Source organism: Chiloscyllium plagiosum, chromosome 46, assembly GCF_004010195.1.
Source record: "Chiloscyllium plagiosum isolate BGI_BamShark_2017 chromosome 46, ASM401019v2, whole genome shotgun sequence".
Taxonomy (NCBI): domain Eukaryota; kingdom Metazoa; phylum Chordata; class Chondrichthyes; order Orectolobiformes; family Hemiscylliidae; genus Chiloscyllium; species Chiloscyllium plagiosum.
In genome coordinates, this window is record NC_057755.1 from 11,865,863 (window position 1) to 11,877,959 (window position 12,097).

At 42.1% G+C, this 12,097-nt stretch overlaps 1 protein-coding gene across 5 annotated transcripts in view; it reads left to right on the top strand.

Moving 5' to 3' along the window:
• The window catches only part of stox1 (storkhead box 1), a 48,635-nt gene that overhangs the window by 23,802 nt on the left and 12,736 nt on the right, over positions 1–12,097 (top strand). For 3 of the 5 annotated variants that reach the window (XM_043683136.1, XM_043683138.1, XM_043683135.1), the window contains one exon: positions 8,920–9,072. The exons of 1 other annotated variant lie outside the window; for it this stretch is intronic. In XM_043683136.1, the coding sequence (XP_043539071.1) occupies positions 8,920–9,072 (153 nt within the window). Of the gene's footprint in view, positions 1–7,407; positions 7,470–8,919; positions 9,073–12,097 lie in introns of those variants that run through there. One more of the 5 variants, XM_043683139.1, reaches the window with a different exon arrangement.

A 12,097-nucleotide genomic window follows, 5' to 3' on the forward strand; every position in this document is an offset into this window, starting at 1 on the left:
TACTGTATGCTACTTTCTCCCCACCCCCACCCTCCTCTCGCTTATCTATCCACCCTTCAGGCTGTCTACCTGTATTCCTGATGAAGGGCTTTTGCCCGAAACGTCGATTTTACTGCTCTTCAGATGCTGCCTGAAGTGCTGTGCTCTTCCAGCACCACTAATCCAGAATTTAATGGGACTGAATATTCATTAATCTCTAAAACCAATTATCTGAATTATTGATTTCAAATAATCGCAGTTCCCGAATTCATAAGTCAACGAACAGTAACATGGATGTGTGACAAGCAATTAGAAAGCAAATGTCATGGGTCTCAATTGTTGGCGTCTGTAATGAAGGATGGGGTATCTGATCACCTTGAAAGGTTTCAGTTAACCAGGGAGAGCCAGTATGGATTCATGACAGACAGGTCATGCCTGAAAAATCTCATTCATTTTTTTGAAGAGGTAACTAGGTAGTTGACCAGGACGTCTGTGGACTTTTTAATAAAGATGGCATTTGATAAAGTCCCACATAAAAGACTATTAACGATGGTACAAGCCCACTGAATTGAGGGCAGATTACTGACATGGCTGGAAAATTGTTTGAGTGCAGGTGACAGAAATAAAGGATAATGGATAGGTGCTCCAGTCAGTAGGATGCGATCAGGGTGTCCCATTTATTAATAATCATTTATTAATGATTTGGAATAGGAAGTCATTTATCTGAATTTGTTGTTGAGATAAAGTTAGGTAGCATTGTAGACTGTGTACATGATAATGTAAAATTAGAAATGGATATTGATAAGACTAAGTGAATAGCAGCATCCAAGGAACAGGCGATTCTCCTGTTCCTTGGATGCTGCCTGACCTGCTGCGCTTTTCCAGCAACACATTTTCAGCTCTGATCTCCAGCATCTGCAGCCCTCACTTTCTCTCAAAGACTAAGTGAATAGCCAAAGTGTGGCAGATGGAGTTCAATGTAAGCAAGTGTATCTCACACTTCCATTTTGAAAGAAAAAAGGACAATCGGGGTATTTTGTAGAGGTATGAAGTTAAATACAATGGATGTCCAAAGAGACTTTGGAGTTCAGATATATAGATATTTAAAATATCACTAACAAGTGCAGGAAATGATCAAGAAAGCTAATGGAATGCTGGCCTTTACGTCTAGAGAACTGGAGTACAAGGATGCAGAAGTCATGCTACAGACCCCACTTGAAGTACTGAGAGCAGATCTGGGCACCACGCCTAAGGAAGGATATATTGGCCTGCAAGGGAGTATAATTATTTCTACTTGTTGGACATTCTAAAACTAGGGACATAGTCTGAGAATTAGGGCCAGACCGTTCAGGAATAATGTTAGGAAGCACTTGTATACCCAAAGATTCATAAGTGTTTGAAACTCTTACAAATGACAGTGGATGCTGCATGAGTTATTAATTTTAAATCTGAGTTCAATAATTTTTTTAATTATAGCTCGTTGACACTGACTGTCCCTGCTGTCCAGCTGAGTCGATCATGGTGTCAGTGATCTGGTTGCAGCTGATGATGTTGCTTTCTCCTGAGAGGCCATCCCCTGTAACAGTATCGAAAATGGTACATTTGTTTGAGAGGGAATTGGCCAACGGGCACTCCTGCACTGCCTGCCCTCACTTAGTAGTCTTCCTGGTGGTCACCCTACTTCTTTCTGTCTGTGTAGCCCTTACTTGTGGCCCTTTAGTGACAACCTCAGTAGACATGCTATCCATGACTTTCTCAGCTTCGTGAATGCTCCACAGTGGTCAGTCATTAGCTGCAGCTGAATACACGTCCTAAATTCATGGTCACCATGGACAGTGTCCCCTGATCTCTCTCGTATTGTAGAAGGAGCATTCCATGGGGCTAAGTTCTTCTGCTATTGTGAATCTTACCAACTATAAACAATATACTGGGAACCAAAACCAGATTTCTTACTCTCGCTCTTCAATTTTAATTTACACTGTCTCCTCCAAGACACTTTATCACTCAGTCTCTAGACCTGATAACTGTGCAGCTGATCCTATATCACTTTTTGAATCATTACATTACAATCAGAGCTCCGCCCTGGGCTCAGCACCACCACTGACCTCAGTCCAGGTCCTGCTCCTCAGGTGTTAACTGTTTTGTTTTACTCTGTTCCCACCACCACTGCTGTCACTGGCCCAATAAACATGTGCTCCTCAGGCATTAGCAGGTTCACATTGCTCTGCTGTGCTACCACTGTCACCACTGCTCCAATTGTCACCAATGCTCCAACTGACCTTGAATGATCGCCTGAATATTCCTGGATTTTTGTGTTGTTTCTGCCTCCACCAGACAATGATTTCCAGATACTTATAACCTTTTCGGTGGAAATATTGTTCCTTAAATTCCCTCTAAACTTCCTGCCCTTTCCTTTAAATCTATGTCCCTTAATTATTGATCCCTGTACTAAAGGTTAATGTTTCTTTCTATCTGTGCCCCTTGTAATTTTATGGATCCCAATTCGAAGCGCCTCCACTTACCAACTTGATCTGCTTTAAGGAAAACAATCTCGGCCTATCTAACCTCTCTTCATAGCTGCTGAATCTCTTACCATCCTGGTGAATCTCTGCTGTACCTTCTCCAGTACAATCACATCCCGCAGTGTGACCACTAGAACTGCAAACAGCAGGAATGATGAAGGGCTTATGCCCAAAATGTCAATTCTCCTGTTGCTTTTCCAGCACCACACTCTCAACTCAGATCTCCAGTATCTGCAGTCCTCACTTTCTCCTCAACTAATAAAGGCAGGTATCCCATTTCCCTTCTTGACCACCTTATCCACTTGTCCTGTTGCCTTCATGGGTCTATTGACATGCACACGAAGGTCTCTCAGATCCTCTGTGCTTCTCAGGGTCCAACTATTTACCATGTACTCCCTTGCCTTGTTGGCCTTTTTTTATTTGCTGGCTGTGCCCAGCATTTATTGTCTGTCCTTACATTGCCCTTGAGAATGTGGTTGTGACTCATTTTCTTGAGCTGAAGCCTGTATATTGTAGACTAATCCACTGTACCATTAGGGAGGGAACAAGCTGCAAGGTGATGGTGAGAAGGCAGGAGAACTGTCCATTCAGAGAGCAGACCTGGACACAGCAAACCAAAATCCCTTTCTTTGAACCATTGGTGATAGCATTGTCCAGATTGCAAGGCCTCAGTCCACATTAGGTTGACAGAATAGCAAATCTATCTGTGGAATTCTAACGTAATCTGCACAAAACTTCTTTGTAAACTGAAAGCACGAGATAATTAAATTGTGGTGATTGTATGTGAAATGCAATGGTTATCCGCAATACAGGAGTAGCATGTACTTCTTAGCTGCACTCAGCACTGATAGGACTTCCACTGTATAAGGATATTGTTATGACATGGCGGTAAACCCTTCTGCGAATTAAACCAAACACACAGAAAGGCTCACCTCATCTCGTAATCTGTGAAAGTATGTGATAGAGAACTCCCCAAATTCCACTATTTGAAGAAAATACATCAATTTTATTCTTAAACTCTAAAAGTGACCATTAAATGCAACTATTTACAACTCTAAACCTCCTTTCCCTTAAATGTTTGTTATCTACTTCCCACTCTATAACAATATACTGATCCAATAAAAGCATCTATTAAATCTATATCAACTTAATTTTCAAAACCAGACAGCGGCTTCTTCTGCTACAGATCTCCTTATGTCATAGAACATAGAACAATACAGCGCAGAACAGGCCCTTCAGTCCTCAATGTTGCACCAACATGTGAACTATTCTCAGCTCGTCCCCCACACTATCCCATCATCATCCATGTGCCTATCCCTAATGACTTATCTACATTGGCAGTTAGGGCGTTCCATGCCCTTACCACTCTCTGAGTAAAGAACCTGCATCTAACATCTGTCTTAAATCTATCACCTCTCAGTTTGTAGTTATGTCCCCTCGTACAAGCTGACATCATCATCCTAGGAAAAAGACTTTCACTGTCTACCCTACCTAATCCTCTGGTCATCTTGTATGTCTCTATCAAATCCTCCCTTAGCCTTCTTCTTTCCAATGAGAACAGACCCAAGTCCTCTCAGCCTTTCCTCATGAGACCTTCCCTCCAGACCAGGCAACATCCTGGTAAATGTCCTCTGCATCTTTTCACATCCTTCCACATCCTTCCCAAAATTTGGCTTCAGAAGTGTACACAATATTCCAAGTGTGGCCGCACCAGCGTTTTGTATAGTTGCAGCATGTTATTGCGGCTCTGGAACTCAATCCCTCTACCAATGAAACCTAACAAACCGTATGCCTTCTTAATAGCATTATCCACCTGGGTGGCAACTTTCAGGGATCTGTGCACATGGACTCCAAGATCCCTCTGCACATCCACATTTCCAAGAATCTTTCCATTGAACCAGTACTCTGCCTTCCTGTTGTTCTTCCCAAAGTGCATCACCCCACATTTCGTTGCATTGAACTCCATTTGCCCCCTCTCAGCCCAATTCTGCAGTTTATCCAAGTCCCCCTGCAACCTGTAACATTCTTCAAAACTGTGCACTAATCCACCGACTTTAGTGTTATCTGCAAATTTACTAATCCATCCACCTAAGCCTGCTTCTAAGTCATTTATAAAGATGATAAACAGCAGTGGTCCCAAAACAGATCCTTGTGCCACACCACTAGTAACTGGTCTCCAGGCTGAATATTTTCCATCAATCATCACTCACTGCCTTCTTTCAGAAAGCCAGTTTCTAAACCAAACTGCTAAATCACCTTCAATTCCATGCCTCTGCATTTTCTCCAACAGCCTACCACATGGAACCTTATCAAAGGCTTTACTGAAGTCCATGTATCCCACATCTACTGCTGTACCCTCATCTGCATGTTTAGTCACTTTCTCAAAAAACTCAGTGAGGTTTGTGAGACACGACCTGCCCTTGACAAAAACATGTTGACTATCTAAAATCAAATTATTGCTTGCTAGATGATTATAAATCTTATCTCGCATAATCCTTTCCAAAACCTTTCCTACAACAGAAGTAAGGCTCACTGGTCTATAATTACCCCTGAGTCATCTCTACTGCCCTTCTTGAACAAGGGCACAACATTTGCTATCCTCCAGTCTCCTGGTACCAAACCTGGAGATAATGACGACTCAAATATCAAAGCCAAAGGCTCTACTATCTCCTCCCTAGCTTCCCAGAGAATCCTTGGATAAATCCCATCCGGCCCAGAATTCCTTCTAGAATTGTTAATACCTGTTCGTAACTAACCTCGATCCTTTCTCGTCTAATATCTCGTATATACGTCATTCTTCTCCTCCACAATATTCTCCTTTTCCCGATTGAAAACTGATGAGAAATATTCGTTTAGCACCTTTCCGATCTCCACAGGGTCCACACTCAACTTCCCACTTCTGTCTTTGACTGGCCCTATTCCTACCCTAGTCATCCTTTTATTCCTCACATACCTATAGAAAACTTTAGGGTTCTCCTTTATTCTATTTGCTGAAGACTGCTCGTGTCCTCTCTTTGCTCTTCTTAATTCTCTCTTTAAATCCTTCCTCGCTGATCTGTAACTCTCCATCGCCTCATCTGAACCATCTTGCCTCATCAACACGTAAGCCTCCTTCTTCTGCTTAACAAGAGATTCAAGTTTTGTAGTAAACCACGGTTCCCTTACCTTATCACTTCCTCCCTGCCTGAAAGGATATACCTGTCAAGGACACACAATGTCTGTTCCTTAAACCAGCTCCACATTTCCATTGTCTGCATCCCCTGCATTTTACTACCCCATTCTATGCATCCTAATTCTAGCCTTATCGCATTATAATTGCCCTTGCCCCATCGATAACTCATGACCTTCAGGCTTCTTCTCCTTCAGGCTTTTGCTGCAAAGATGTTTCATATGAGAAAAGTACCATTGATAGTGTTTTGAATAGCACTCTCTCTCAGTAGATGGCAGGTTGCTCTCTCTAGCTATCAAATGTCTGCTGTTTTAATATCCCAAACATCTGATCATCTCAATGGTTCGATGTTGTCAAAACAGTAAAATTCAAGTTCGATTAGGTTTAGTATGCTGGGGCATAATTTAAACAGATTGGTTAAATTCAAATGGTGGTCAAAACAACTGAGGTACCGCCAAATATTACATATTTTCATGTTTCCAGTACACTCTGAGACTGCTTGTCAGTCACCTGACAGTTGCCTGCAAAAACACTGCCAAAACATTCTCTTAAAGGTACAGTACATACCTTCAACTTCATAACACTATTATCTTCCCAATTAACGCTCACTATTCCAGCACCTCCATAATTAGTATAAATTGTGCTCCTTTGTAGTGTGCAGCTGGCAAAAATGTCTCTTTTGAGTCAATTTTCAATGTGAATTATATCTATTATTAACTCTGAAACAGTTGTGTTCAATATTTAATGTGCTTAGTTACAGGCAAGTATTTTGTGGGCGGCATGGTGGCACAGTGGTTAGCACTGCTGCCTCACAGCGCCTGAGACCCGGGTTCAATTCCCGCCTCAGGCAACTGACTGTGTGGAGTTTGCACCGTGTCTGCGTGGGTCTCCTCCGGGTCTCCGGTTTCCTCCCACAGTCCAAAGATGTGCAGGTCAGGTGAATTGGCCATGCTAAATTGCCCGTAGTGTTAGGTAAGGGGTAAATGTAGGGGTATGGGTGGGTTGCGCTTCAGCGGGTCGGTGTGGACTTGTTGGGCCGAAGGGCCTGTTTCTACACTGTAATGTAATCTAAAAAATCTAAACATCCAAAGTGTGAATTTGGCACTCCAAGAAAAATACAAAAAAATGACAATATTGCAAGCTGTTTATAGATGTGCACATACTTTAGCTGGTAGCAATTACCAGTGGTTGCTCAGTTAATGTAATAAGCCTAAAATGGATTGATGTTTTTAACCAATTTATTCAATCAGTGCTTTGTCAGAGAACTGTCAATACATGTTATCTTGTTCTGGACAATGTGTTTGACCTCATCCTGGTATTCGTGTCAGAAATGCATCCCCAGAGATTTTAATTATTGATTTTTTTTTGTCAATTAATTAAGTCTGCATAGGCTTCCAGTCAGAAGCTTTGCAACATTTAATTTGTAGAGGCACATGGAAGATAGTACAATGGAGGGTAAGTAGGTTAGTTTGATCTTAGAGTAGGGTAAAAGGGTGGCACAACATCAAGGGCCAAAGGGCCTGTACTGTGCTGTACTAGTCTATGTTCTGTGTTCTTTGAACTTTGTTTACACTGCGAATTGCTAGTGTCAACTACTTGTGTTGTAAAATTCACCTATCTCTTATGGGGAGATGCTGCGGGATCTGGGAAGTATTGTCAGATTTACAAGCATAGAAAACAGGAGCATGATTAAGCCATTCAGCCTTTGAGCCTGCTGTGCCATTCAATATGATCATGGTGATAATCCACCTCAGTCCCCTGTTCCTGCTTCCCCAAACCTTTTGATCCATTTAACCCAGGTATTGCCCTTGAAACAACAGAACAAGGTTATTTTGCAAATGTACAGTGTTTCATCCTCAATCGCTCTGTGTGATAGAGAATTCCATATAATCACCGTGCTTTGGATTGAGGGCATTTATCCTCATCTCAGTCCTAAATAGCCTACCCCTAAATGTGACCTCTGGCTCTGAGAACATTCTTCCTGCATTTACTCTGTCTCGTTATGTTAGAATTTTATATGTGAAAAAATGCATTACCTCTCATTTTTCAAGATTAAATTCTACTTCCCATTGTTCTGCCCATCTGACCAGCCAGTCTATATCATCCTGTGGTTTAAGGCTTTCTTGCTCACTCTTTACCATACCACCAGTTTTCATGATATCTACGAACTTATTGATCAAACCTGCTACATTCATGTTTAGTTCATTAATTGAAAGTGACCCATCACCAAATCCTGTGGAATGCCACTAGAGACAGGCTTCCAGTCACTCAAACAATCCTCAACCATCACCCTCTGCTTACCGTCACTAAGCCAATTTTAGATCCAACTTTCTGAATCATCCTGAACCCCACGGCTCTTACCTCCTTGATGGATCTCCCTTGCAAGACCTTCTCAAAAGCCTTACCAGTCCATGTAGACTCCATCCACAGCAGTACTGTCATCCACAATTTTAATAACCACCTCAAAAATCTCAGTCAAACCTGTCAAACTTGAGAATCCCCTGGTAAGGTTTATATTATCCTTGGTTAACCCCTATCTCTCCTCAGAATTTGTTCCAACAGTTTCCCTTTCATTAATGTTAGACTCACTGGCCTTTTGTATCCTGAGCACCCTTCTTGAGCAATGGTAACAGATTAGCTATCCTCTAGTCCTGTGACACCTCTCCTGCATCCAGAGAGAATTTGAAAATTAATGTCAGGGCCCCTGCAATCTTCTACCTTGCTACCCACAGCAGACTGGGATAAATCTCATCTGGGCATGGGAACTCAACAAATTTGATTAGGCCTCAGCTGAATTTTCCTTTATTTTACCTGTCAGTTTTTACCTTTTCCCATCTTTGTATTCCTAATTACTTTTTAAGTAACCCCTGCACTTCCTGTACACCTCTATAATTTCTCATGTTCTGCGCCTTTGGTATGTACCATAAGCTTTCTTTTCTAACCTTCCTCAATATCAAGGGCTTTCTGATTCTGGCCCCATTAGCTAGGGGGTAACATCCTATCTGCAGTCACCCTGTCACACGCTGTTATAATTTTGTATTTTTGGTATCTCATGAAATCGAGGGATATGAGAACCTCATATAGTTCCAAAGAAGAGACCTGTTGACTCAAAACTCTGCAGTTCCTGTATACATAGGTACCGCCAGATCAACTGAATATTTCCAGTGTTTTTTAAAATAAATTTCCAGTATCTACAGTATTTTGCTCTTAACTTTGCTTTGCATATTAATCTCATGTGTCATGTTGCAGGTGATGTACCCGCAATACCCATGAAGCCCATTCCTCAGTCCCAGTTTGTTCCCCTGGCAGAAGTGCTATGTTGTGTTATTTCCGAAATGAATGCTAATCGCACAGTTGTGACCCAGGAAGCCCTTTTGGAATATTTGGTCGAGTGCTATCCAGGTAACTTTATGGTGCAGAATTTATTCTTGGGCATATCTTGAATCACAACGGTAGCAAATTCTCTGGGCAACTCAACCTCAAATCTAGGCAACCAAACCTGCAAATTTGTATTCCTGAGGCCTCAGGATTGTCAAGGCAAACCTGTTGTGTAGACCTTGCCTCAAGCAAACTCAATTGCACACAACTTGTCTTATCTCAGCTTGTTTACTGTCAAACCACCATGCAATATTACAGAGAACTTTGTAAGACAACATAGGGACACATGGAGATAACGAAGAGGATTGGTCCAATTGGTCCCTGGAACATGTTCCACAGTTCTCCTATATCTTGACTAATCTGATCTGTTGCCTTGCTACCTTACTCTCTTGACAATGCTGGAGATAATCTGTTCTCTGCAATTGTATTCATTGAGCATCTTCTACCAGCCTATTGGCAATACAATTGCAAGCACTTCACTCCCAAGTCACCTGTAAGGAAGTCCTTCACAACTCCATCACATATTTGCAGATTAAGAGTTAGGCAATGTTTCACTAACCAGGGGAGATACTTTTCCTTCCTGCACCCTGTAGAGCCCAGCCATATTTATTATTTAATAAAATGGTGTACGCCACTTTCACCTCATCTGATGAAAACACTGCTCCTGAAATCATTCTCATGAGCCTTAGCTGCAATTGCCAAATATAAGCTCTATGCTTCCTTAGGTGATAATAAATAATAAGAGTAATCCTCATTTCTGATGTGAGACAATAAATGGTTATCAATGCTTAACTGGAAGAGTGCGATAGTCATGCCCCAATGCTCTATAAACAGTCACATCAATGTATAGATAAATAAGCTCCAAATGAGTCCAAGTTCTGGAAGGAGTTAGTCAATAGGGTCTGTTTCCATGTTGTATGATTTTATGATGATAACTGTGAGGTGGTTGCTTTTGACTGGGGTGAATGCAGTGGTCCAAAGAGACTTTTCTGTGCTGTAAATCTCTGACACCAAAATGACCAATTTGTCCAATTGACTGCTACTCAGGACAAAAGAATTTCACACTAGATTACATCGGTAACAGAAAAATAATGGTACTTATTGTAACACACTTAACTTTAGCAAGAGCAGTGAGAAGAAAGGATTTCTACTGCACTGCTATGCAACTTAAACTGCACCCATTCAAAAATTCCAAATACACACACACACAATCACAATTAAGAAGCACAAAAGACAGTTTAACATGTGAGTTGGAAAATAACATAGAAAATAGGTGGAGGAATAGGCTATTTGGCCCTTTGAGCCTGCATCGGCATTCAATATGATCATAGTCAGTGATGCAATTTCGGTATCCCACACTTGTTTTCTCTCCATACCTCTTGATCCCTTTAGCTGCAAAGGCCAAATCCGTCTTGAATATATTTAACAAACTGACCCCAACAGCTTTCTGTGGCAGAGAATTCCACAGGTTCATGACTGAAGGAATTCTTCCTCATCCCAGTCTTGAACGACTTATCCTTTATTCTTAGACTGTGACCCCTAATTCTGGACTCCCTTAACATCGGGAGCATTCTTCCTGCATCTTGTCTGTCCACTCCCATCAGGATTTTGTATGTTTCTAGGACATGCCTTCATATTCTTCTAAATTCCAGTGAGTACAAGCCCAGTCGATCCAGTTTTTCTTAATATGTCTGTCTTGCCATCCCGGGAATCATTCTGGTGAATCTTCGCTGGACTCCCTCAACAGCAAGAATGTCCTTCCTCAGACAAGGCGACCAAAACTGCATAAAGCAGTCAAGGTGTGGCCTCACCAAGGCCCTATATAACTGCATCAAGACATCCCTCCTCCTATATTCAAATCCTCTTGTAATGAAGGCCAGCATGCCATTAACTTTCCTCACCGCATGCTACACCTGCATGCCAACCTTCAGCGGCTGTTCCGTCATGATACCTAGGTCCCCTTGTACCTCACCTTTTCTTAAACTACCACTATTAAGATGATAATTTGCTTTCCTGTTTTTGCCACCAAAGTGGATAACCTCACATGTATCAACATTGTATTCCATTTGCCCACTCAGCCAGCCTGTCCAAGTCACCCTGCAGCCTCTTAGCATCTTCCTCAGCACACACTGCCATAGAGCTTTGTGTCATCTGCAAATTTAGAGATATTGTGTTCAACTCCTTTGACAAATAATTACTGTGTATTGTGAACAGCTTGGGTCCCAGCACTGAACCCTGCGGTACTCTACTCATCATTGCCTGCCACTCTGAAAAGGACCTGTTTATCCCAACTGGCTGCTTCCTGTCTGCCAACCAGTTCTCTATTCACATCAATACATTACCTCCGATACCATGAGCTTAATGGTATAACGGCTGCAGAAAGGAAGTTTGAGGGGGATCTGCCTCTGGAGGTAGTATGGGCTGAAGTCAGAAATAGGAAAGGTGCAGTCACCTTGTTGGGTGTTTACTATAGGCCCCCCAATAGCAGCAGAGATGTGGAGAAACAGATGGGGAAACAGATTTTGGAAAGGTGCAGAAGCCACAGGGTAGTACTCATGGGCGATTTCAACTTCCCAAATATTGATTGGAAGCTCTTTAGATCAAGTAGATTGGATGGGGCGGTGTTTGTGCAGTGTGTCCAGGAAGCTTGTCTAACGCAGTATGTAGATTGTCCAACCAGAGGGGAGGCCATATTGGATTTGGTACTCGGTAATGAACCGGGACAAGTGGGTGAACATTTTGGTGATGGTGACCACAATTCTGTGACTTTCACCTTGGTTATGCAGAGAGATAGGTGCGCACAACAAGGTAGATTTTATAATTGGGGGAAGGGAAATTACGATGCTGTAAGGCACGATTTGAGGAGCATACGTTGGGAGCATAGGCTGTCAGGGAAGGATGTGGTGGAAATGTGAAACTTTTTCAAAGAGCAGATACGACGTGTCCATGATATGTATGTACCTATCAGGCAGGAAAGAAATGGTCGTGTGAGGGAACCTTGGTTGACAAGGGAGGTTGAATGTCTTATAAAGAGGAAGAAGGAGGCTTA